Source organism: Hetaerina americana, unplaced genomic scaffold (assembly GCF_022747635.1).
Source record: "Hetaerina americana unplaced genomic scaffold, ioHetAmer1.1.p SCAF_11, whole genome shotgun sequence".
NCBI lineage: Eukaryota > Metazoa > Arthropoda > Insecta > Odonata > Calopterygidae > Hetaerina > Hetaerina americana.
The window spans coordinates 30,354,580-30,379,938 of NW_027286181.1; the positions used below are offsets into that span (position 1 = coordinate 30,354,580).

The window sequence follows — 25,359 nt, forward strand, 5'->3', positions numbered from 1 at the left end:
AAGGTTACAAAAAAGATCTAGAATCGGAAGATCTGTACAATTCTTTAAAACAACATGAATCTGGATTTTTGGGAGATAAATTATCAAAGTGAGTATTTACTTGTTTCATGTCTGCCACTTATTATGCCTTTTGCATGTGTGTAATGGGAGTGAATTAAGGGAATATTGAACATTGAACAAACATATTGCATGAAATAAAAATGAGAGCATGATTGTTATATTAACTAATATCTTGAGTTTCGGATTAAATTCGGGCAAATGTGGTAAAAAGCCCTAGGATTCAATTAATAGAAAAAGGTGTGAAGTTTCATAGTCAACCCTGTGGAATGTTGTAAATCTCTTTTAATATATTTTCTTAGAAATTGGGAGAAAGTTCTTAAACAAAAAACCAAAAGAAAAAGGCCAAGTTTTTACAAAGCTCTTTTTATGACATTTGGATGGCAATATGTTGCTTATGGAGTAATCTTCGCAGTGATGGATATTAGTGTGAGGTAAGTAATTTAATACCACTCTTGTTACATGACACTTTTTTTGTATCCGAGTTAAACAATTTTTATTTATTACCTTTATTTGTTTCATGCTGAGAAAGGACAGCAATGCCCATTTTCCTTGGGAACCTTATAAAGCATTTCACTCCAGAAAGTGGCATCAGCAAAGAAAGTGCTTATTTATTTGCCAGTGGAATTATTATTTGCACTGGGATCTCCATTATGGTCATGCATCCATATCTAATGGCGATACTACATCTTGGGATGAAAGTTCGAGTTTCATGCTGTTCACTTATGTACAGAAAGGTAAATGCCAAACAACTCTTATTTTTTTATCATAAAAGTTTTTGTTGTTGTCCATAGCCACCAGTATATTGATTCTCATGTGAAAAATATGGGGAGAGATAAGGAGGCTGAACATAATAGTTATGTGCCTTCTTTTCCATGGGCTTTTCCTTCATTGAAAACTCACATAATGCATTAATACTATTATATGAGACCTTAAGGATAATCCCACCTTCATCTATAGAACCTTCACAGAACTCTTTAATACCAAGTTTTTTCCATCCATAATAAAAAGATATTTATCTTCAAAAAACTTTTTTGTACTACAAAAGAAGTTAATATGGGAATTTCGGCATATTTTTGAGTAGGCAGCAATATTTTTCACTCGCTATCCCACATGCTTCCGTTGGCTAGAATAATTAGCAAATTGAGCTGGGTTTGTCTGATCTCTTTAAATCTGTGCTTAACACTCTCTTTGTTTGGCCGACAAGATTTTCCATAGCTATACCAAAATCTTAAAATAAATATTAAAAACGTATAACAAACTCCAGTTTTTTTCAAATATCCCTGTTGACCAGTCATCTCAAATCAAAGGTCAATGATGGCCAAACTTAACCACTAACCTGAAGAACTTGTGTGTGGTCAGGAGGAACAGTTACTGCTTGAACAAAATAAAAATTATCTCCCCAATTAACCATAAGTAGGTTGTGGTATTTTCGACACAAACTTACCTTGATGAGAGAAGGAGAGTGTAGTTGTATTCATCTAGTACTATTTTTTTGTTCCTTTAAATTGTCAACATAATTCTGAAATTGTGGTCATTGTACCCGTTATTCACTGTGATTCATACCATTAATTAACCAATATTCCATCAAAAAATTCAAATAGCAAAATTCCGCCAGAAAATTTAGGAAACTGAACACAAAAATTATAGAAGTTTCCCTTTCCCTGTCCCATTTCAATCAAAGTGTGATAGCTACTCTCCAAAAATAAAGTTGAGCTGGAATTTTACTGCAGATGTGAACATTGGATAGTAAGTTTTGTAAACACAGACATAAAATGAAGTGCAGTTTTAAATGAAATGCATGCATATTGTGGTGATTAAGCTAACCAAAACAAGTTATGTTCATAGAAGGTTCATTTTGATGAAAAATCGATCATGTACCTATATCAATAAAACCATGGGTATGTGTAATTTTGCTGAAGAATTTTAACAAAAATTGGGATTATAAATCGTCATTTGTGCATATTTTCATGAAAACTCGTTTAAATTCTGAATAAACATGTACATAATCTTACTCTAAAATTACTATGTCTGCATTCATGTATGTCTGGCCATATATCTACTTATTTGATGTTTTTACATTAGGTAATTATCGGTTTTTATTTTTGCAGGTTCTTCGTCTCAGCAAATATGCTCTTGGCAATACGACTGTGGGACAGATAGTAAATTTAATGTCTAACGATGTTAATCGTTTTGATTTTTCTCTGATATTTGCCCATTACATATGGATGGCTCCACTGAATACTTTGATAATTACTGTCATTTTGTGGTTTAAGCTAGGCATGTCTGCTCTTGTTGGTGTTGCCGTTATGCTTCTGACAATTCCCTTGCAAAGTAAGTAAAACTCTGTAGTGTAATCTATTTTACCTTAGGGAGTAATAAACCTGTCATCAATACTCTTTTATGTGGAGCCATTGCATCTAATGCTGCCACTGTTAAGTTACAATGGTGTTGAAACACTATATCAGTATTCTTGTGGCTAATAACTTAAAAAATAAGTAATGTTGATAGTTTTTGGAAAAATTTGGTCAATACTTAAAAACCTACATCCCTTTGGAATATTTATAGATCTTCCTTTGATGTTGGCTGAAATATAAGTGATAGTAAATACTACCATGAAAGACTATAATGTACAGTGAGGATTATGGCATAATATCCAAAGAATTTCCAATGTTCCAGTTTGCAGGTTAGAGGGATTCTAATCCTTCCATATGATTTCTTCAATCCCTGACATATTGCATTTATCAGTTCATGTCACACACCTTTTCCCAGAAATTTAGGTCTGATAATTTACCTGAGTGTTTTACATGCACGCAATCTTTTTTATGTAAACTCAATCATTAAGGAGCATGTTCATTTTTTATTCAAATTAGGGTTGATTCTGTATGGCAATGTATAAGATAATATGCATGTCTAATGCTTCCTGTTTTTTTTGACTTATTGCTAATATTTCATTGTTACATATAATGCGTTGAAACTAATGAACTAATGCTATAGGTTGGATGGGAAGGACGACTTCTAGACTCCGTGCAAAGATAGCTGCCAGAACTGATGAAAGGGTGAAACTGATGAATGAAATCATCACAGGAATACAAGTGATCAAAATGTATACTTGGGAAATACCATTTGCCAAGCTTGTTTCTGAGGCCAGAAAGTAAGTTGTGATGAGAAAAGACCCTCCTGTAATTACAGGGCCTCGTATAATTCATGAATATTGTATGTGATGACGATTTAACTGATATCCTTGTGCACTATTTATTGATAATTTAATTATTTGTACTCAAAATTTATTTCCTCAGGGCAGAAATTAAACAAGTGAGATATTCATCATACATAAGAGGTGTCTACTTATCATTTATCTTGTTTACATCACGCACCGCAATATATACCACAGTTTTGGCATATACATTGTTTGGAAATGAGATAACAGCTGAGAAGGTACTTGAAATATCTTAATTTATTGTGAATATAGAAAAATTGTGTATTAATTTTTGTCATGGAAGAGCGATTGTCTCATAAACAATCAGCAGGCATTTGCCTTAGTAACACAGTACTGGTGCATGGATTTCCTGCAACACATACATTATTTTTAACTATTTATAAGTTACTAAAAATAAGTACTTTATGAAAGATATGAAATTTTGAAAAAAAACAGTGAACATACACAACAAAATTATTATAAAAAATGTTCTTATGCATATTCATTTTTAAAATTATTGATTTAATGATAAATATTATTTATAGTGAATGTATCCCATTGTTTAATTTACAGAAAATAATTGATCAACATGGTACTGCAATGTTTCGTCAAATCAGAAGTCAAAGAGAAAAATATGTTCACCATATATCTGTGCTAATTAGTTGTTTAATTTCTAGGTATTTGTGTTGACATCATATTATAGCATTATATGCTTTACAATGACGATGAACTTCCCTCAAGCCATAGCCCAAATAGCTGAAGCAAGGATATCCATAAAACGTATTGAGGTTAGTTATAAACACTTTGAAAACATTTCTTGCAGTTATCACAAAAAATTTACTGTTTATATCAGTACTTCCATCCTGACAGCTAAAATTTCTAAAAAAATAAATCTGGAAAATATGGATTAAAGGTTTTAATATTGAAAAGAAACATATAATGGTGCACTCCAGATTCCAACATCAGCACACTTTAAACCAGCAATAGGATGGAAGGCTATTCATTTATCTGTTCTTAGTCAAGTTAAATTTTCAATATGGGTACATTTTAATTTCTGAATGTCGATAAAAAAAAGTTATGGAGTGATAAATTTGGGTCTCAAATGGATTTTTAAAAATTCTAATATTTTGAACTGCTTCACTAAAGTCAAATAACTATAAAATATTCATGTATTCTCTGTACAAATATTCTTAAGCTTGTTTCAATAAATTTGTATACCAAAATGAAGTGTCCTTAGCAAAAAAAAGACATTTCATTTGTAGTTGAACTTTCTCTCATCCTTGAGAAAAAGCTATTTTTTCCTCAAAAAAATATATGTTCAGAGAAATGACTGTTGTTTCTATCAAATTTAACCTGAATAAATGCTCTTTCGTCTTTTTTATGAAATGCAATTTTTTAAACCAGTATAATTGTTTTGATTTAGAACATCATGTAGCTATTCCGTAGCGGAACTTACTATTATTGTTGCAAGGTCCAATATTTTAATATAAATGATTTATTTAAAGGTTAGACTTTCTAACTCAACTTCCAAGGAAGCATTCTGTGTCAGGAGTTATAGCCTTAATTCTATTTCTTGGGAAGGGAAAATAAAATAAGAGTCAACAAGTGTTGTATGGACCATACACTAATCAGAAGTTGGGTCACATTTGGACAACATTATAACAGTATTTCTGTATCCCCACAGCAGTACATTTAACTAGCCTAAGTTTTGTTTCTTTTCAAATTGATCGGGTTGCAAAGGATTGAATCAACATTTTTTAAATCCAAGGGCTAAATTTTATAGTGTCAGTCAAATTAATGCAGAAACATTGTTTTGTGTACTATATTTATTGCATCAGCTCTACAAAGTTATGCTGGACACAGTTACCTACATTTTCATTTGTAATTTTTTCTACTTTTTAGAGTCAAATGTGTCTTTTTTAATAAAAGAGCTACACATACATTTTGCATAATTTTTTCATAAGCTGTTTAAAGGTGTTTGCCTGAGGGACCTATTTAAGAAAAATATGATCATACCTTACAGTTAACAATTTTTTCACCTTGGTCAGATTTCTAGTTGATTCAGATTGTGCCTTTGCTCAATACATATATGTGCATTTAGAGAGAACTGTCAAAAATATTTTCTTTATTTATGTCTTTCTTTCTACTCAAAACATCATGATGCAGTTGAAGTGAATTTTGGCATTTTCATTGACTGATTGAAGAGGAATATTGGCTAATTTTTTACAGAAATTTCTGCTGTATGAAGAGATGAATATAATCAGTAATAATACAGAAACCAGTCAAAGTAAGGAGATAGCAATAGTCAATGCCACTGCTAAGTGGTCGTCAAATGTTACTGAAAACACACTTGATAAAATTAATATATCCGTGAAACCTGGAAAACTTGTCGCAGTTATTGGACCTGTCGGAGCAGGCAAAGTGAGTGATACTTAAAATAACTATTTTAGAAATAATTTTAGTGATCATATGGGTGACAATCATGTATTTAATATCCTTCTGATGAGATATTATTTAGGGTAATATACTGGTCAAGGAAGGTTTCTGATGAATCTAATATGTTGCCACGCCTACTACATTTCTAAGATGCAGTGTAATTATCCTTCAGATCAACGTAAACTGTTCCTCAAATCCATATACTTCCTGTTTTCCTGCATTCGATCCAACATGCGTATGCTTTTCCTCCCCCTTTCTCACCTTTGTAATAATGTTCCCTCTGTGACATTTTTTATTAATTAACCTTCTCTCCTCCTCCACCATGGCTAGAACTTCCCTGTTGGTCTATTTTTCCACCCACTTTAATTTTTTGTCCTCCATGCCCAAATCTCCAAATCCTCCAGTTTAGACTGATTTGCTTGCCCCAACAAACAAGTTTCTGTGCAATACTATGCTCCATATAAAACTTTTCGATAGTCTTTTCATTATATATATATATACTCTTGGACCCTGTTGTCTACTCCGTTTTTGTTTAATCTCCTTCATTGAACACAAGTTCAGTCAATGTCCTAAATACTTTGCCTCCCATTCTGCTGAAACTCGTCCAATGAACTATTACACCTGCTCTAGTTCATTCCCCCCAGTCTTCAACATTCCATTGCCAATCAATGCTTGGCATCCACTTTTTCTGCCTCCTTTGGATTTCTCCCAAAAATCCAATCTCCTCCCCCACCTTGCTTAGTGCTTCCCCATTTGTTTTCCTTTCAGTCTATTTTACTTTTTCCATCCTTCTCCATACCCCCATCTCAAAAGCCTCTGATCTATGCCCCTCATCTTGCCTTAACAACCAAATTTCTTCACACTGCAATACCACTCTCAAGAACAAAACTTTAATCTTTTCTTAACATCCTCACTAAATCAACTCCCTCCTTCTAGTAATAGTGCAGTACTTAGTACTCTCTCATAGTACTTGCATATAATAATCTGCTTTTGAAGTATGTAAAAGCTTCATTACATATATTTGTATGTGTTAAAAAAGTAATATTTTTCTATGGCGATTGAAGTGGCAGTACATAAAAATGTACTCCTATCCTCATTAGTCTATAGGAGCAATATTTGGGGATGTATAAATTAAAATAAAATCATTTAACACAGATATAGAATATTTGAGGAGTTTTTATGGTACATAGAAGGAGAGTTAATTAGTGATAAGTTGTGGATTGAATCCACTGGTAACTGGGCAAGAATGAAAGAAGAGTGCTAGGCTGGTTTGGTCATGTTAAGAGAATACATGAGGGTCAAATCACCAAACCAGTATGTGATAGAGGATTGAATGATTAGGTTAGTCTCACATGAACGTGGTTGAAGAGGCTCTTCTGACAAAGAACATTGCGAGTCTTGGGAGCAGAAGAGCATTTATAAAACAACCTAAGAATGTTATAAAGGCAAAAGGAGTACCCAAGGATAAGGCGATTTCATAGAAGTTAGTGGAAGAGAGTGAGCAAAGAAGCTAAAATATTTATTGGCACCACCTCAGACATTTGAGACTACACTTAAAAACATTGACCAATTTATGTTAAATTTTGTATATGGCACAATTTGTTATTAATCTTCTTTAATACTGTGTTAATCAAGTTGTACTTTCTTTTCCAAGACTTCATTGCTGCAGGCTATTCTTGGAGAGCTGCCGTTAACATCTGGGTCCATTAGGGTAGATGGGAAAATATCATACTCATGTCAGGTAAGTTTTTGTGTGAATAGCATACTGTTGATAGATATTTATTTTATTTAACTTATCAATGTGAGAGTGGAACTCTAGTCTAGACATTTTACAATTGATTAGGAAAAAGCTATTTACAATGCTTTGATCTTGGTGATCATATATTTTAGTCTCTCTTAATGAAATAACTGAAATATTGACTTGGTAATAAATATAATGGAATTATTTTATTATTTGTAATATACTATATATTGATAATTATTACAAGTAGCAATCATCCCTAGGGGTACCAGGTGTCATTGCTCGCAAATGGCTTAGAGACTGAAAGGTGTGCTTATGTTGAGATAACTACATTAGTCCAAACTTTATTAGTATCACCTGATATTCTTGTAATGTGCAGGGTGGAGAACTACGGAGTATGTCTTTTCTCCTCTCGCTAAAAACACATCATTCTTGCCAATTGCGGCAGAAATACTTTTGTTATCATGTCAGGCTTATGCTTGCAATGGCCGCTGTAACTGTACTGGAATTGTCTTGTCGCAGTTGTTTCTGTTCAAGCTTATCATATATTCTCATTTTCATTCTTATTTAATTACTATTTTTAAAAGTGAATGACTATGTTTTTATCTTTACTGTCATATTTCAGATTTTTTAAATCTAGGAAACTTGAGCTCCACAGCCTTGTAGAATTACAAGTTTAAAGAAAATCTACTGTGGCCGTAATAAATTAGCACCACTCGTCCCAAAGGAAAACTAAATTTGCTGGTCTGTGGGGAAAATGTAAAATCCAATTTCCCCTCATTCCCCATCTCCCTTACTGTCTTTGGAACCCTTAATTCCTCTTCATTCTTCATCTTCTTGTATGCATAGAATGTTTGTCGGTTTCCTGATTCAATTACAACCTTTTGATGCAAGTGCTTATTTCCTTCAGTTCACTGAGGAGGACCACATTGTGGCCAAAATATGCATAGCCGATGCACACCCTCATCTATACCTGTTTTTGTGCTATCCCTTGACTTGTTCAATTTGAGTTTTATTCCCTCAGTAATTAGGTCCTTTTTGAATGTGTGAGTGAGTGTTTTCTGAATGCTTGTAAGTGTGTTTGCTCCGTGTTTATCCCTGGCATGGAATTAATGCCGGTAAACATTCATGGATAGTGTATATGTGGTCATAACCCAGGCATCCTTGGCAGAGTCCCTTCAACACTGTGAAAGATCCCATCTTGGGTTGGGTGTGTGTCTGTAGTAGGTCACTGGCAAATAAGTAGCATTCCTGCAAACCACCACAGAAGAGTATTCTGATTGAGAAGTTGTGGTTGGTCACTGTCGTGGATTTTCTCCCACAAACCATCACAGCAAATTTTAGTTTTCCTTTTGGACAAGTGGTACTACTTTATTGCAGCCATAGGAGATTTACTTTAAACTTGTTATCAGATTTCTAAGTCAATACTGTGAGCTATATCTATTTACTCTGGTGAAGTAAAGCTCTTCATCTTGCATGTTTATTTCATATTTTTGCTCATCAAAATGTAATTCCAAGATGGTTTAGCATCTGATTGTTATATTTACATTTGTAAAAAATGTAAATTAATTTTAATGATGTTTAAATAAACAACCTATTTTTTGTTATTGCTTTTAGCTAATGTATTATATGTCATCTTATGTTCAAAGGAACCTTGGACGTTCGCTGGTACAATTCGCCAGAATATTCTTTTTGGCCAAGCATACGAGCGAAAAAGATACAATAGAGTGGTGGAAGTGTGTGCTCTTACGCAAGACTTTAAGCAGTTCCCTTATGGAGATTCGACCATCGTTGGGGAAAGAGGGGTATCTTTGAGTGGAGGACAGAGAGCTAGAGTTACACTCGCCAGGTGAGAGGAACTGATGAATTGAATGGTTGGAGGTGTCACTTTGTGGTAGTGATTCATATTGCAAAAGAAAATACTTTGTTCTTCCACTTATATTTTATTATGCACGATCTAGGTTTCGACTTAAAAAGTCATCATCATGACTTTGTAAGTCCTGACCTAGATCGGGAATAATAAAATATATGTGGAAGAACAAATTATTTTCTTTTCTGAGAGGAATTGAATTATTCCTTCAGGTCAGAATTCTCTTCATATTCTTGCGTGCGCAACCTATATTTAACTCTATTCACAAATGTGGGAAATGAAAAGTGAGGTTTTCAACTTAAAAATTTAGTAATAAATATTAATTTTTTGCAAGAGAAGTGGCAACTAAGCAAAAACAAAGTTCCAATAATGAAAGAATTTTTTGGCTAATTTTGCTGGCACTTTAAGTCCACAGTTCATAGTGGTAATGCAAGAATGAAAAACTACTTTGGGGAGTCTGTTTTGTCTGGGTTAATCCTGGCTATGTTGTAGAACTTTGAAGAAGTGATAGAATTTATTTTAGATTGAAAGTTAAACAAGTGTATGTTCCAAAAGAGATTCCATTGGAATTAAGTTGAAACCCTCTAAGAAAATACTTCAAAAAGTTACATAATTATTTGGATTCCAAAATTCTATTTACATAAATTGTGTCAATGTCATTTAATTTTTGAATTATTTGGACTCAATTATGAAATTTCCTTGGTTATATCTACTTTCTTATTAATCTTTATAACTATTTTTATCACAATTAGCTTCAAACATAGAGTAGTCAACTAGCTCATGAGATGGCTACTTCAAACTATGTACACAGTTGTTAGTTAATTACATTATATTATGAAACTCGTTTCCAATTGTTGAAAAAGAGTGTTGATGGCTTAAAATTAAGACTGTTAAAGAACCTATCTGCAATATTGATTGTATTTTATGTATTCTACCAATGAATATTTTTCTATGCCAATCAAGGTTTTCCTTAATCTTCCTATAATGCATGGGATTTTGTGCACTTTAAATCCAAGCATTAAATTTTTATGCTACGGCAAGGTCATGTTTTCACATATAATGTGTGCCTAGATGGGTCTTCTAACCTATTTAAGACATTGTACCTTGATCTTTGGGAAAATGAGGTATATTATGAAAATACAGGAATTGAGTAGAAATAGAAATGTAGGGATTGGCTGACTCTTTATTCAATGATCCATCTGTCATACAAATCATTTTTTTGTTTTCAGAGCTGTTTATAATGATGCTGATTTTTATTTCCTTGATGATCCATTGTCTGCTGTTGATAGCCATGTTGGGAGGCATTTGTTTGATGAATGCATTGCGGATTACTTATCTAATAAAACGCGAATACTTGTCACACATCAACTTCAGTACTTGAAAAAGGTGGATGAAATCATCATTCTGAACAATGTGAGTATTTATAAAGTTTTTTTTTAACATTTCCAAAAGTGTAGAATTTTTTAGTTTCATACTAGAATAAAAGGGATCATTATTGTGGAACATTGAAAAAAAACCTGTATTTCACAACGTGCACTTGTAGGTGAATGCTGTCCTACTTTGTATGAAGTAAGATGGAACCCTCAGTTATCCAGATTGTAAAGGAGAAAAGGCATTTGAAAAATCAGAAAGTGTGTAATCCAAAATGTGACTTCGGTTTTTCATTAGGTGCATCTTTATTTAAAGCTCTTTAATTGCATAATGGTGACGTTTTTGTTGTGCAATTATACAATGTATATATAACATGAGACTCATAGAATCGATTTCTCAATTTTTTTAAAATCTTATTATTAAGATGAAATTTTTGTTCCTGCGAATGTTATCTGATTAAGAGGCAAGATTTAAGTCGTTTGATTATGTTTTTAAGAAATATTTTATTCTTTCTTCAAATTCAGCTTTTCGTATTTCATAATTAAAACTTCTGCTCCCGTATGTCCTTTCAGTATCATAAAATGCTTAACTGGTCAGTGACAGCTTTGTATATTGCACTTTTCTGAGGGACCAAATCTTATTTCACACTGTTGCAAATTCCAAAAGATACCCATGTTTTCAAATCTCAGTGCTGTTGGAAACTGTAAATCTTTTGACTGATCTGCCTATGCTTGATAGAGGCTGAGATCAGCTATAGGAAATGGAGGAAATTGATCCAGTGTCTACTTTAATGATAACACGAAAACTGTACTAAAATGTCTCTTATTATGGTATTTTTTCCAACTGATAATAAATTTTATATAATCTGTTCATTATAGGGAGTTGTGGAAGCTAAAGGCAATTACGAGGAGTTGCAAAAAACTGGTTTAGACTTCGCTATGCTTTTAAAACACAATGAAGAAGACCCCCAAAAACAAGGGACCAAGGAAGGAAAACATAACTCACTATCAAGGCAGACTTCAGGGCAGGTGAGTACTTATATAATTTAAATGGGAATGAAGTAGTCGCTTTGCTCTAATTAATGGTTAAATTGGAGGAAGGTCCACTTTTATTAATTTAGCTCGTCATAGATAGTTCATTTTAGATTCCTTGGAGCAAAAAAATACAAATTGGTTGCTAGTAGGTACATGGATTTCAGCAAAGTATTTGAATCAGTGAAATATTCTATTTTAATAGAGCAATTAAAATCCAGGCTATTCCTTTAATATGAAGGCTTTCCAGTGATTTATCTGATAAGAATTCAAATTTTGAAAATCAATAACTACCTTTCTGAATCTATTGAAATTCACATCAAGGGTTCTACAAGGTGTTCACTTCCCTCCAATAATTTTAGTTTTACTTTTATAAATTACCTAAATTAGTTATTTAATACTCTCAACCCTTAATCCATGCTATTGATCTGAAAATCTCCGAGTAGGTGAGCATTGCAATCAATCAACAAAAGATTTCTTCCATTTTCTCCATGTTGTTAGCTAAATGACCTTTAACTGAATCTATTGCTAAACACTAAATTTATTTAAGATTAGAAATCAATGAATGCATCTTTATAGGGTAGACTTGCAGATACAGAATGTGACTAATATTTTTGAATTGGGTGGGAATTAAATTTCACATTATCGCTATCATATTGATAGAATTGGTTACAAATCATTGAAAATCATGGGGTTTGTTTGATGGAATTCAAAAAGTTTCAATGATATAAAAATTATTTAAGTGTTGAATTGTGGCATGGTGAGACCAAGTCTTGAGCCCTGTAATGTTGCATGGTCAACTTATGGCCAGTTTTGTATACCTCAGGTAAAAAGAATCAAAACCCAATGCATAAGGATATGTGATTATGAAGAGGTATTGAGACATAGCCTATCTGTGTATGAAGACATGCTGTGTTATTTAAAACTGCAGTAAAAAACTAGCTACATTTAGAAATAAAAATGCAATAATATTTGCATGTAAACTAATATATTATAATATACGATGTATATTGCCCCTACTTTTGAAAATATGTTAACTTTCATGTTCAATCAAGGCTGTTGAAAAATTATAAACATTTGATATAACATGGCATCAAGCAAAGTATTGACAACATGGCCTTCTAAATTATGTGATAAAGTCATCCAATGGATTAACAAATATATGACTTGTTTAATGTGCCATTGCATTTTTATTGATTCCACTTATATAGCAAATCATAGGTATTAATGGACACCACTGTCTTACTCCCCTTCCTAACACCATCCATCCTAACACTCCATCCAACACATAGCTGAGTTGTCTGAAGCATGTACAGGTTGTGGATAAGTTACCTATTCCTCTACTTTCTCTAATACATTCATAAAATCTACTCAGTTTACCATATCAGTGCCTTTTCAAAATCCATGGAGAGTTGTTTAATAAATAAGGATATATTTATTATAGTGCCCCTATCTAAATTATTTTAAGACTTTCAGGTGAGCCTTAATTTGGCCTAGTCCTACTGTAAAGTGATAGAACAACAAAAAAATATGGTTTTTCTCTTATTATTTATACTTTTACATTTACAGAGTAGCAGGACAAATTCTGAATCAATGGATCCAGATGAAATGGAAGAGAAGCAAAAAGTTGAAGAATCAAGGTCTCACGGGTCCGTCAGTGGTTCGGTGTATGGGAGATATTTTGCAGCCGGCGGACACTTCTGTGTGATCATAATTCTATTCTTTATGTTTTTTATGGCACAGATCCTAGCAAGTAGCTGTGATTTCTGGGTAACATTTTGGTGCGTATCCTACTGAAATCAGGTGGGTTAACCTTAAGATACCGAAAAAATTCTTACCACTGGATTTTTTTCAACAGGACCAACATGGAAGAATTGCGTCATAAAGACATGCTACTGCAAAAGTCATTGGAAACATTGACTGAAGGGCCAAAGTTCACATTTGTGAATGAATCATTAGCACCTGATTTCAATGCTACAACATTTGCTGAAAATACTCCTGCTATGGATGGTGATCCATTGTATTTAACATTCACCACCGAGAACTGCATTTATATATATTCAGCGTTGATATTTTTAACCATTATTATCACCATGGGACGTTCCTTCCTGTTTTTCACTGTCTGTATGCGAGCATCTGTGAACTTGCATAATGCCATGTTTCGCTCTATTGCCCATGCAACAATGAGATTTTTCAATACAAATCCTTCAGGTGAGTTCTTTTTTTCTACAACTAAAATGACTACATATTAATTTATGACGCATATAATTTCCTTTGCACAATTTTCATTATAATACAGATGCTTGCATTATTTATGATAATTAAATTTCGATTCTCTAATTAATCAATGAAAAATAATAAAAAATATATTTTCATGAAAAGGAGAAAATTGTTTCCAAAATTATTATTAAAGTTTTAATTCAATAGGTAACTACTATTAATTAATAATTCAATCTTGCTGTAACAAGAATCTGGAATCAGCTTAATTGCTCTTAGTTTGATGCTCTCCTGAATGTGGAGTGTTGTACCTAATACTTTATATTTTGTGAAAAGTAATGATGAATACAAATTACCAAGTAGGTGCTTATGAAAGTAGATAAAGAAAATTATTTGATGGAAACTGGTTTGTTGATTTAAAATTTTGTGGCATACTATGAAGTATTCTGTGGTGTAATAATTTATGTCCTATAATCATTATATTTACAGGTCGAATTCTCAACAGATTCTCAAAAGATATGGGATCAATAGATGAAATGCTTCCTCAAACCATGATTGACTCTCTCCAGGTAAGCCAGAGTTAATAAAAAAACATAGCAATTTAGCTTCTTTAATAATAATAATAATAATACAATTTATTTGTCCAGCGATCAAGTAGTTACACTTGATATAATACACATCAGGGGAAGTGACAAAATACTTTCGTAGATACAAGACTAGAAGTAGGCATAATCAAGAAATTCAGCAATTGAATAAAACATTTTTAATTCTAAGAACCTAAGTAGATTGACTTTAAATGCAGCCACAATTTTATGGGCCTTAATCTCAGCTGGGAGTTTATTATAAAGTTGAAGGCCCATAAAATTTGGTTAAAGTACTTATGTGTTCATCCTAAGAGATTTGAGAGTTGATGGGGAAACCCAAAAATTTGGTATTTTGTACCTGTGGGATCACCTTCTCATCAACTTCAATAGAAAGTACTTTGCTTGCTTTATTTTTATTTGCAAAATATATTAGGTGAGACTTTTCTGTATTCAAATCTAGGAAATTATTATGACACCAAGAGAGTAAGCTGTGACTAACCTGTTTACACTTAGCTATCAATTTATCAAAAGTAGGTGATACAAGAAGAATGTGGGTGTCATCAGCATATAACAAGGGGGTAGCAGCGTTTATATGTTGAAAACTATCAACAAGGTCATTTATATAAGAAATAAACAAGGCTTTAACTGTTTATCGGGGGAAACATTTTAGAACGCAAGAAAATAATTCGTAATGTAAGAGAAATCTAATGTGCGTGAATATGAAACAGTTTTCTCAAGATAGACATTAAAGAGTCATCCCTTTGTTGAATTTGAGCCAGTAAACAATTCTGGCCCAAAAATCCAAAATTGCTTGACAGTTGTTACATTTTCTTCTTGTGTGAATAAGTGCTAAATGTTGGTGTAGATTAGAAAATACATTTGCAAAATCATTCTTAATCAACCTACACAGATTATAACTTTAAACCCCATTCATATTATAAGAGTGTGATAGGTTTTATCATAATGAGTATTGGCTAGATAAAATGAATAACAGGATTCATTTTCCCTGACATTAAGAAAATTAAAAAGCTTGAAAGTTCGCTCTTTTATGAAAACACTGTTGATTGTGATTTCTTGATAAATATGTTGATAGGTATGTAATAGCTGTTATGTCTATGCATCTTAATTTTTGTTCTTTTCTTTTTGAAAAAATCAAGATAGGTCTTTCCTTGATAGGTATCATCATAATGGTTTCAGTAATGAACTTCTGGCTCGTGTTACCTACCCTAATAATTGGATTAATATTCTACTACCTACGTACCATCTACCTGTCTACTTCACGCAGTGTAAAGAGGCTGGAAGGCATAGGTATGTTACTTTTCAAATCTATTTGAGAATTAAAAATCTAATGTTTTGTTAGAAACATAAAAATAATTTAACAAAGAGGCAAAAGAGTAAATGATCTATTATGAAATATACCAAAGTAATCAATCCAAAGATGGTTGAGGGAAAAGCTAATCAAATTCTTAACTTCACCATTTGGTGAAATTCATGCATCAGGGTTGGGGGGGTCAGTTCCTATACCTTTACCAACTGCGGTTTCCTAGAGGGATCTAGTATGTGGAAAATATCACAGCTTAGATGGACCTAGGGGTGTCTAAAGTCACATGTAGAACCGAACCTAGTCCAGTCTGTAGCCAGATACACAATAAACTACATGGGCCTTCTCCCATACTCATGGTTATCAATGCAAAACTTTCCTTTCCAATATCTTGGAAAAAAATTGATCATATTGATAAATTTAAGGAAGTAATAATTTCACTAGATAATTTATTATAAGACGGCAATGGTTTGGATAGAGAAAATTGCTTAGCCAGTGCTTATTGCATAGGATCATAGTTTGGAGCTTCATTGTAGACATGCTTTGATTTATCTGTTCTATAAAGATCAGTAAGTCCTATGCTAACAGTCATGGTGTGCTCTCCAAATGACATGATATGTATTTTAAATTAAGCAGGGTCAATATATTGAATTTTTATAACGTGAATGAGTTTAAAACTTTAATGTCACAATAAACATTTTCTAAGGCTGCAAAGAAAGTCTGTTTAAAGTTAGGGAATGGAGAAAACTTGCAGTTTTTATTTATTCTTGTGACAATTTCAGCTTCACTGGAAATAAAATATTTGGGATCTCTTTGAAGTCTAGTAATTTTCAAGAATGATGTATTTGAGAACCAGTTGCCCAAGCATTTTTAAATTCCCATTCCATATGATATCCTGTGTAGATTGGGAAATAGTTCATCAACCTGATCAGATCGGGTGACTTCTGGAAATTTTTGCATCAAATCTAGGACTCTGCATTGATAGTCCTTGTTTTGTAGATAAATTTTTAGGCTATCATTGTACCTAATAGTTTAAATATTGATGTTAGAGTTGTGTCAAATATTCTTCAGCATTAAAACTTTATGGCCAAAGAGGAAGAGTCAAGAAAATATTTAGCTCTGAACCTTAAGGGTGAGATTGATTTTTCTTGGTACAGCTTATAACCTGGATTCACATATATCTAGCTGTCTAGACATTGAATTAGTACCGAACATGTATGTATTTTATTTCATAGGGTAAAGAATGTGTATTATTATAATAGATTTTGACTTGTTTACGTGAAATAACCTTAAACTATGCCAAATAATTAGTAGTGCCTGCACTTAAAGTTCCAGCAGATGGTCAACATCCTTCCTCTCTCCCTCTCAGTGGATACTCTTCCATTATTTCTTCTATTATATCCTTTATCATTCCCCTATCTCATATTGGTGCTCCAAACAGGGATGTATGGTTACACCTCTGCACCACAGAGTTTGGTGCCATTGAAATACCCAACATTTTGATTAATATTATGTGTTTCCCTAATCAAATATATCCACAATAAGTCGTCGCTTTGTTTTTCAGCCAGGAGCCCTGTTTTTTCTCATCTCAATGCATCTCTTCAAGGACTTACTACCATTAGAGCATTTGGAGCTCAGAATATCCTAATCAAGGAATTCGATAACTTTCAGGTATGAATGGATGTAATATAATAAATGCATAGATTGTATTGATAAAAAAGAGACATTTTTTCATTCCACTTAAGTTTGTTTACAAACTTCTCTGGTATTGAAACTTGGTATTATTTTAGTGCAAAATGGTGAAATTTATGTATTCAAGTGTTCCTTTTAAAGTTCTTGTACAATGAGAAATTTCATCTGTTTACATATTTTTTAGAAGGTACTTTACCTTATGGTTATGACACCTATCAAATTTTGGATAGTTGCCACATGTTAAACTCACATTTTCGTTAAAATCATCACTGTAATGATTGTTTATGTAAACATCAACATATGTGGTGGGTGCCATAATTATTGGTTAAGTAAATACCAATTCCCTGTTAATTTAATAAAATAACTGGTACATACATATAGTATATTTTTCTGTGTTAATACTAGGTCAGTATTACTAATCACTTCAATTCTTTATTTAAAAAATAACAATATTTATTTAATACTGCTCATTTGTAGTCAGTCAAGTAAAATTTTTGAGTTTCCAATTTAAAATGGGCATAGAAGTCACATAAATATTATAATATATAGGTATGTTCTTGTTAAATCAGAAGATTAGGATCTCAGGGTTTTAATGCAAAATGTTGAAATTACATAATTATGTCAACTGCTATTTATAATAAGCTGCCTCTGTGACAGTTACAGTGAAAAGAAATTGATAATCTTATCTAATGAAATTCATTATCTTCAGCTTGACTGTGAAACTGATACAGAATGGAATTAAAACTATCCCTTGTTGTTATTCCTCACTAAATTTTCTTTAGCGTGATCTTAGTTTTTATGCAAAAGTAATCAACGGGTGATGATGCTTTACATTTAAACTCAAGTCCTTGAAATGCAATGTGATTTGTTTAACCAATAGACCGTTTTCACTTGATTTAATTAAAAGTTTGATAATGGTATTTTTCCTCCCAGGATATCCACTCATCAGCTTGGTTCATGTTCATTACAACAAGCAGAGCTTTTGGACTGTGGTTGGATTTGTTCTGCTTTGTTTACATTTCCTTGGTGACGATAAGCTTCTTAGTTATGGGTGGTGGTAAGTAACAGTTGATGACTAAGTCTTCTGTCATTTTATAAGTGGCTATGAAATATATGCACTCTAATTTTTTTTAAAAAAGATAGTTCAACTGATCAATGGTAGGTCATTAATCTAATAACTGAACTACTTTACATTTCTATGGGATTTCAGAGCCCTTTCAGAATAATACAAAAATCTGTTGCCCTGCAATCTTTAATTCTTCATCCTTTCTGATAGCCTTCAGCATCCCACTACCTCTCAATATCACCAGCATTCAGTGTTTGGTAGTAGTAGTTTTGATGGGAGGCAACGGACATCTAAGGTCATTTGCGCCAATAGGGATGGATGGGAAAGGAAGGGTGGAGAGAAACCCAGCATCGGCATTAGTCTACTCTTGTTGAAAGGCACCAAGGGGTCTGCAGTTTAACTGTCCCATGAGATGGACATCGTACTCACTTAAAGTGCTCCCCTCAAAGCACCTCAAGTAGGGATTGGGATACCACTGAATAATATTTGTTGTCTCCAGGATTTGAACCTGGGCCGTCACAGTGATAAGCCTGTACCTTAGCCACCACACCAACCCATTTTCTTCAAATTTACCCCTCTTGTGACTTCCTCTTGTTCCTTCTAATGAACTCCATCCTTCTCCATACCCACATCTCAAGAGGCTCAGATATCAAGGACTCACCATTAGTAAGAAAAGTGCACATCAGGTTTAAAAGTAATGTGCCTAGATTGTGTTAGAATATCAGGATAAGTAGGACTGTTTTTTATGATCAAAATATCTTTAAATTTCATGGAATGAGTATAATTCTCAATTATCAGTAGCTAATAACACATACAGGCAGCCTTATTTATAAGGTTGGTTGAAGTAATTGGAATTCATTTTGCAATTGATGATATTATGTGAACATAAATATTCTCTGTTGATTCTTCAGCTCAATGATGAGGCATAGAAAATACAAGTGGTCAACCAATAGTAGTTTTAATCACTCATTTTGGATAGGATGAATTTAATGAGGGATAGGATAAAGGAAAGGGTGAGGAAAAACTAAACAATGCACGAAAGGATAGATGAAGGTTTTTTATGGCATATCACAAACAAATTTGATCAAAATGGCCTCAAAATTTAATGTACCTAACAGGACTATCCATCATTTTCAATTGCCTGATATCATCTTCCCTTCATTCAGGTACCACAGAAAATCAGTACTGTACTTAGAATATAGTATTATTGTATTAGGGAAACTATTATTATTTTAAGGTTATTCATTATTCCAAAATCTAATTTCTTTCAGAAATATTTAGTGGCAATGTGGGTTTGGCCATCACTCAATCCATAGGGTTGACCGGGATGTTTCAGTGGGGTATGCGCCAGTCTGCTGAAATGGAGAATCAGATGACATCGGTGGAGAGAGTGGTTGAGTACACTGATGTAGAAAAAGAACCACCTCTTGCATCACCTCCAGGTATTCTGCTGCTTCATGTCGCATTATCATGGCAATAAATTCTTGTGTTGGTGTGAGTAGAATGTAAGGACAAAGTTTACCGATGCATGCTACTTTTTGCTTCATAACCAGGAAGTAATGGCTGGCTATGGAATTAAAATTTTTAGGAAGGTCACAGAGTTAAAGCCCCTCTCCCAACCTATGGGGCCCTTACACCATCTTTTCAAGGGTTTACTTGTGATATTCCGGGATCAGGGTGATTCTTGCATGGTCACCAACAATGGGGGATCAAAAATGATGTGAAAGGATAAAAGATGTAGGAAATGTTTCTATCTATCATTGTTGGCTACCACCTTCCCTGTTAGAAGCACATGTTCCACCTTCCTTAATTAGAAGCACATGAAAGAATCAATGTGGGGAAGCATATGGGAGGGTGAACGTGATGGTGGAAATGATACAGATTAAGATTTCACTTGGCATAATTAAAATGTAACCCTTGCTGTATAATTCTTTTAATTAGTGTATGCATCATTATCAGTAATTGAAATTCTTGGGGCATCATCAATACATTTTCCACTACTTTTCATGTTCTCTGCTATCGTGGGCATGATTTGCCTAACCTAATGTATTTTCATAGCATAGTAATTGCATAATTACTTGAGTGCCAGATTATAGTCTTCAGGGGTCTCTTATAATCATTTCAGAACCTCACTTTGTCCCTTCCATATGTCCTTCAGTACCTAATATTTGTGGGTAAAGTCAGCTGTTCTGATCACTGAACTAAGGCCAGGATCACTTAGACTTAGTGGATTTTCAGATTATATCAGTTGTAGGAAAACATTTCAATGTGAGAAAATAATCAAAAGTTTGGTCCTCTTTTAACTTTCCACTCCACACTTTCTTCAGCCACCCGATGCATTTACCCATAACAAAGTTAGCGTATTTCATGCTCTGCTAGATGAATACTTTTTTTTGCTGCAGTGAATAGCAAAGAATAATTTGGATGCTAATTAATGTTAACCAATTGAATGATATCTTGATAATGAAGTATGACGAGTCAACAATTTCATTTTAGAGATGCTCGATCATGATTATCTTCATTGGCAGCACGTTTGTTTTTTGTGCATATGCTGATGTCGTCTTTATTTACTTAGCATTAAGGTATGAAGGACCTACCTACAAGTTAATGGCTTTATATTACAAACATTGGATGAAGACAATTCCAAATATCCAAGCCCTCGGCAAAAAAGGAAAACCTGTCTAGATGGGAATTAAACCCTTAGCCACTCTATTAGCAGATGAAGATGTTAATCCGGGACCCCCAAGACCAGTATATAAATACCATATTGAGTTCGCTTGTGGTGACAGTGAATACAAAGCCATGAAATCATCCAACATCAGAGCATGCTTAATATAAGCCATCCAGCCTAGTTCACACATTTGGAGTTGATAATATTGTTCTTCAGTTCTTTTGCATTACTCTCTGTGACCATGTTGTCAAGCCATCAGTGTACTGTACTATTTAAGCATACTACTGTATGTGTTACTTTTAAGAGCTTTTTCTGCTGGATTATTTAATAGTAGGGGTGCGTCTTTCTTCTCAGTGTATGAATTGGATGCCACACTTCATATCTGGCATAGTATACAAGAATGGATCATCCATTAACACTTTCAGTTCAGGTGCACAATTTTTGAATGTTTGTCTAATATTGTCTCTCAACCTTTAAATATCCTTTGGATTCCTCAAAGGCTTCACTTATTTTATTGTTCTATTGTCTTGAAGTCACAGTGTGATAGTTGGAGGAGTATTGTTAAATGCCCTCATCTCTATCTCCAATTCAATTGGTTTTAGCTTGGATTTTTCTAATTTTTATCCTGTGATAGACTCTTAGGCTAGAAAGCCATTTGAAAATTTGTCCTACGAGCTGGCAAAATAATCAAAAGCTGTGCAGCTTCTAGAATTTACTTGGAACTCTTTGAAAGTGAAATCTATTTGTACATATTTTGAATTCATGGCTATTTTAATGCATTTTTTCAGAGTTTTACAAAGGTGCGGCAAGTTTGCATTTAAAGCAAGGGTTTACAACATTTTTGGATGTTTCTTATTTATAGACAATTTTACTTATCTAAACTCAATTGCTAGAAGATGCTTCTAATCCATCTTATCTACATTTGTAATAATTTAGTCTTGAAGATTTCTTATGCCCAGTTCACATTTACAACTTTTTTTCTTCCCTTGGAATTTGGGCTGGAAGCCTCACTTTCATGATCTATCATAGTCTATAAAAATGCATTAGCTGTTTACTTCTAAAATTCAGATGCTCATACAAACTTATAATGCGGAAAGGTTACCCCCTTCCCTTGCTTTGTGTTAAAATATATATCTCAATACTACACACTAATCCTGCTCCAAATTTAATGTGTGATTCCATTTTGCAGATTCTAAGCCTCCTATCCAGTGGCCTCAAGAAGGAAAGGTAGTCTTCGATAAATTATATTTACATTATAATCCAGATGATCCACCAGTGCTTAGAAACCTCAACTTCGTGGTGAATTCTCATGAGAAGGTAAGAATAGTGTACAAAAGGACATGATGACCCTTGATTTTTAGTACAATTTGATTTGGCATGAATTATCAAAAGTCTTAACCAAATTTGGGTGATTTCTCATGGACTTCTTATTTTAAATTATGTCAGTATGTGATTGTAATCTCAGTCCTGAATGTCTGTCTATTTACCAATCATCATATCATTATCATTAGTACGCATATAAATGATTACATCGAGAGAAATTTTAACCAAGAACAGTCCAATTTAATCTTTATTTTGTGATTTTTCTGGTGTGCTGCTTCATAATTACGGGACTTTGCATGTTTATTGTGGTGGATTATTTCTTTTGATACTTAACCTTATATTATCTGTGCAGGTTTTTGGAAATTGGTCATTGACTTCCTGTGATTCTTAAACCACTTTAGTTCTCTCTATAATATTTAGATGTTGTTTTAATGTGGAATGAATTATAAGACTACGTTTATTTAATAGGTTGGTATAGTTGGGAGGACAGGTGCTGGCAAGTCATCCCTGATAGCTGCCCTATTCCGATTGACCAATTTAAGAGGCTCTATTATCATTGATGGACTGGAGACAACAAAGACTATGGGTCTTCATGACCTCAGGTCCAAGATTTCAATCATTCCCCAGGAGCCTTTCATCTTTTCTGGCACCTTGCGTAAAAACTTGGATCCATTTGATGAGTTCCCGGATTATGTGCTGAAAAAGGCAATTGAGGAGGTACTATATGGAGTTAGTTTTGTTCTAGGAAAACAAATTTTGTCAGATAATAAAAGCCAACTTAATTTTTTTAAATATGTGCAAATACTGGGTAATCTCATATGCAAAAATTCATGGTATCTTCGAGATATTTGTTCTAACATCATACGGCTAAAGAGTGGAAATCTTTTTTTAATGTATTAGGAAAATAGATGAAGTTATGGATATCCTCACTCTCTTTTTTATTAAATTACTTGCATGTTGAGTTGAAGGATGCTGTTGAAGATTTGGCAGGGGGAATCAATGCAATCATGTCTGAGGGAGGGAGTAACTTGAGTGTTGGCCAAAGACAGTTGGTTTGTCTTGCTCGTGCCATCATTCGTAACAACAAGATACTTGTCCTGGATGAAGCGACAGCTAATGTTGACCCCAAGTGAGTTAATCTTAAAGGAGCAACTTATACTCATGAAGTATATTATGGGCCTATAAATTTTACATGGGAAAACTGAATTTTTGGGTTTTTAATTGTTTCCATTCAACCCTTCCTCATGTCTGAATTTTCTCTATGCAAATTTAAACTGCAATTTTCAACATGTTAACTGTGACTTCTCTTCCACTGCTAGGCACATTTATCAAAATGTAATTTATTTTGAAACTCCTATATTTACTTTTGATCAGCACTATAATCTGATCCTAGTCGTTAATATCACATCCTTACCCTCATGGTAATCCCATCAGTTATAATGATTCCTTTTCCCATAGGTAGATAGTTGAACTAATTCTTTCTGCTGCAATCCGTTTGCAAAATCAAGTATTCCTTTAAAAAAAATTCACTTTTTTGATGAGTTGAAAAATGAGCTTAAGGTTCATGCAAAACAAATTTCCTTTGGGTGTAAAATAAAATGCTGGAAAGAATAAATTAATCTCAAAAGCTTTTGCTTTAATTATAGCCTGATACTTCTTCTGTATTAAGATTATGATATGCAGTAACATAAATTTTCTCAGTGGGATGCTTCTGCTAAATTAGACCATTGGGATTTCATAATGTATGAACTAATAATTTTTATTTTTTATTATCATAGGATGGATGCTGTGATCCAAAAAACTATCAGAGATAAATTTTCTGACTGTACAGTCCTCACAATTGCCCATCGCCTTCACACAGTAATGGATTCAGATCGTGTTTTGGTTATGGATAATGGTGAAGTTGCTGTAAGTGTATCTAAGTTATAATTTGCTAGCTAATTGAATTGGTGTGTTGTTGTTATATGCTGATTTATTTTTTAATTAAGGCAATGTACAAATAAAATTCAATAATTTTTTATATATTTACCAGGAATTCGATAAGCCATTCATATTACTGCAAAATACCAATGGAATCTTATTTGGAATGGTACAGAAAACAGGAAAGGCAATGGCTGATACTTTACACAAAATTGCAAAAGAGGTGAGTGAATTGAATATTTTTGTTTGACTAAAAATTATGGCTGAAGTTTTATTGTTATCATATTTGTTTTTACTTACAGGCTTACTATCAGATGAAGAAGAATTCATGAAAATAATAAAAATGCAGCTGTGAAGTATTGAGAAATTGTACCTATTAATGTGAACTACTGTGATAAAGAAAAAAATATTTGTACTTAAATTGTATTTTGTTTTTTAGTATTTTATACGAGTACACATTTTAGTAACAAAATGAGAATAGTATTTTATTTTGAAAGTTATTTTGGAGATGGAATAAGTTTCACGGGATAAATGGGGTGGCCTTACGGGGAAATATGATATTATACTGATAATTTCTTTCTCGTAAATTGGCGAGTTGAAACTGGGCTGCAGTTACTGTAATCTGGTGAAATGAAATTAAGGGACAATTAGAGTTGATTTTTAAAATGTATATTCAGGTTCGACTATCTTATCATTTGAATTGATGATCTATACCGGTACTTACTCGTGGCGTGTAATAAAGAAACAACTTGAGGTTACGGGCATTTTATGATTTACAAAATTGTTAATATCGCTTAGTTACCGTAACCGTTAGTACCGTACCAGTGAGCAATGTGCTGATTGTGAAAAAGTGTTGTTTC

The 25,359-nt window shown here is 33.3% G+C and overlaps 1 protein-coding gene across 1 annotated transcript; it reads left to right on the plus strand.

Annotated features, from left to right (window-relative positions):
• Nucleotides 1-24,948, plus strand: LOC139700991 (ATP-binding cassette sub-family C member 4-like). The gene is made up of 25 exons (XM_071599540.1): nt 1-88; nt 360-491; nt 590-794; nt 2,169-2,391; nt 3,055-3,211; nt 3,357-3,495; nt 3,934-4,044; nt 5,486-5,677; nt 7,347-7,433; nt 9,083-9,282; nt 10,533-10,716; nt 11,553-11,702; nt 13,275-13,486; nt 13,564-13,916; nt 14,412-14,491; nt 15,664-15,814; nt 17,392-17,498; nt 18,453-18,576; nt 19,857-20,027; nt 22,446-22,573; nt 23,048-23,296; nt 23,536-23,708; nt 24,358-24,487; nt 24,612-24,722; nt 24,802-24,948. Exons 2-25 carry the CDS (start codon nt 427-429, stop codon nt 24,829-24,831), a joined length of 3,732 nt encoding a protein of 1,243 aa, XP_071455641.1. The 5' UTR covers nt 1-88; nt 360-426; the 3' UTR covers nt 24,832-24,948.
• The last annotated feature ends 411 nt before the right edge of the window (nt 24,949-25,359 follow it).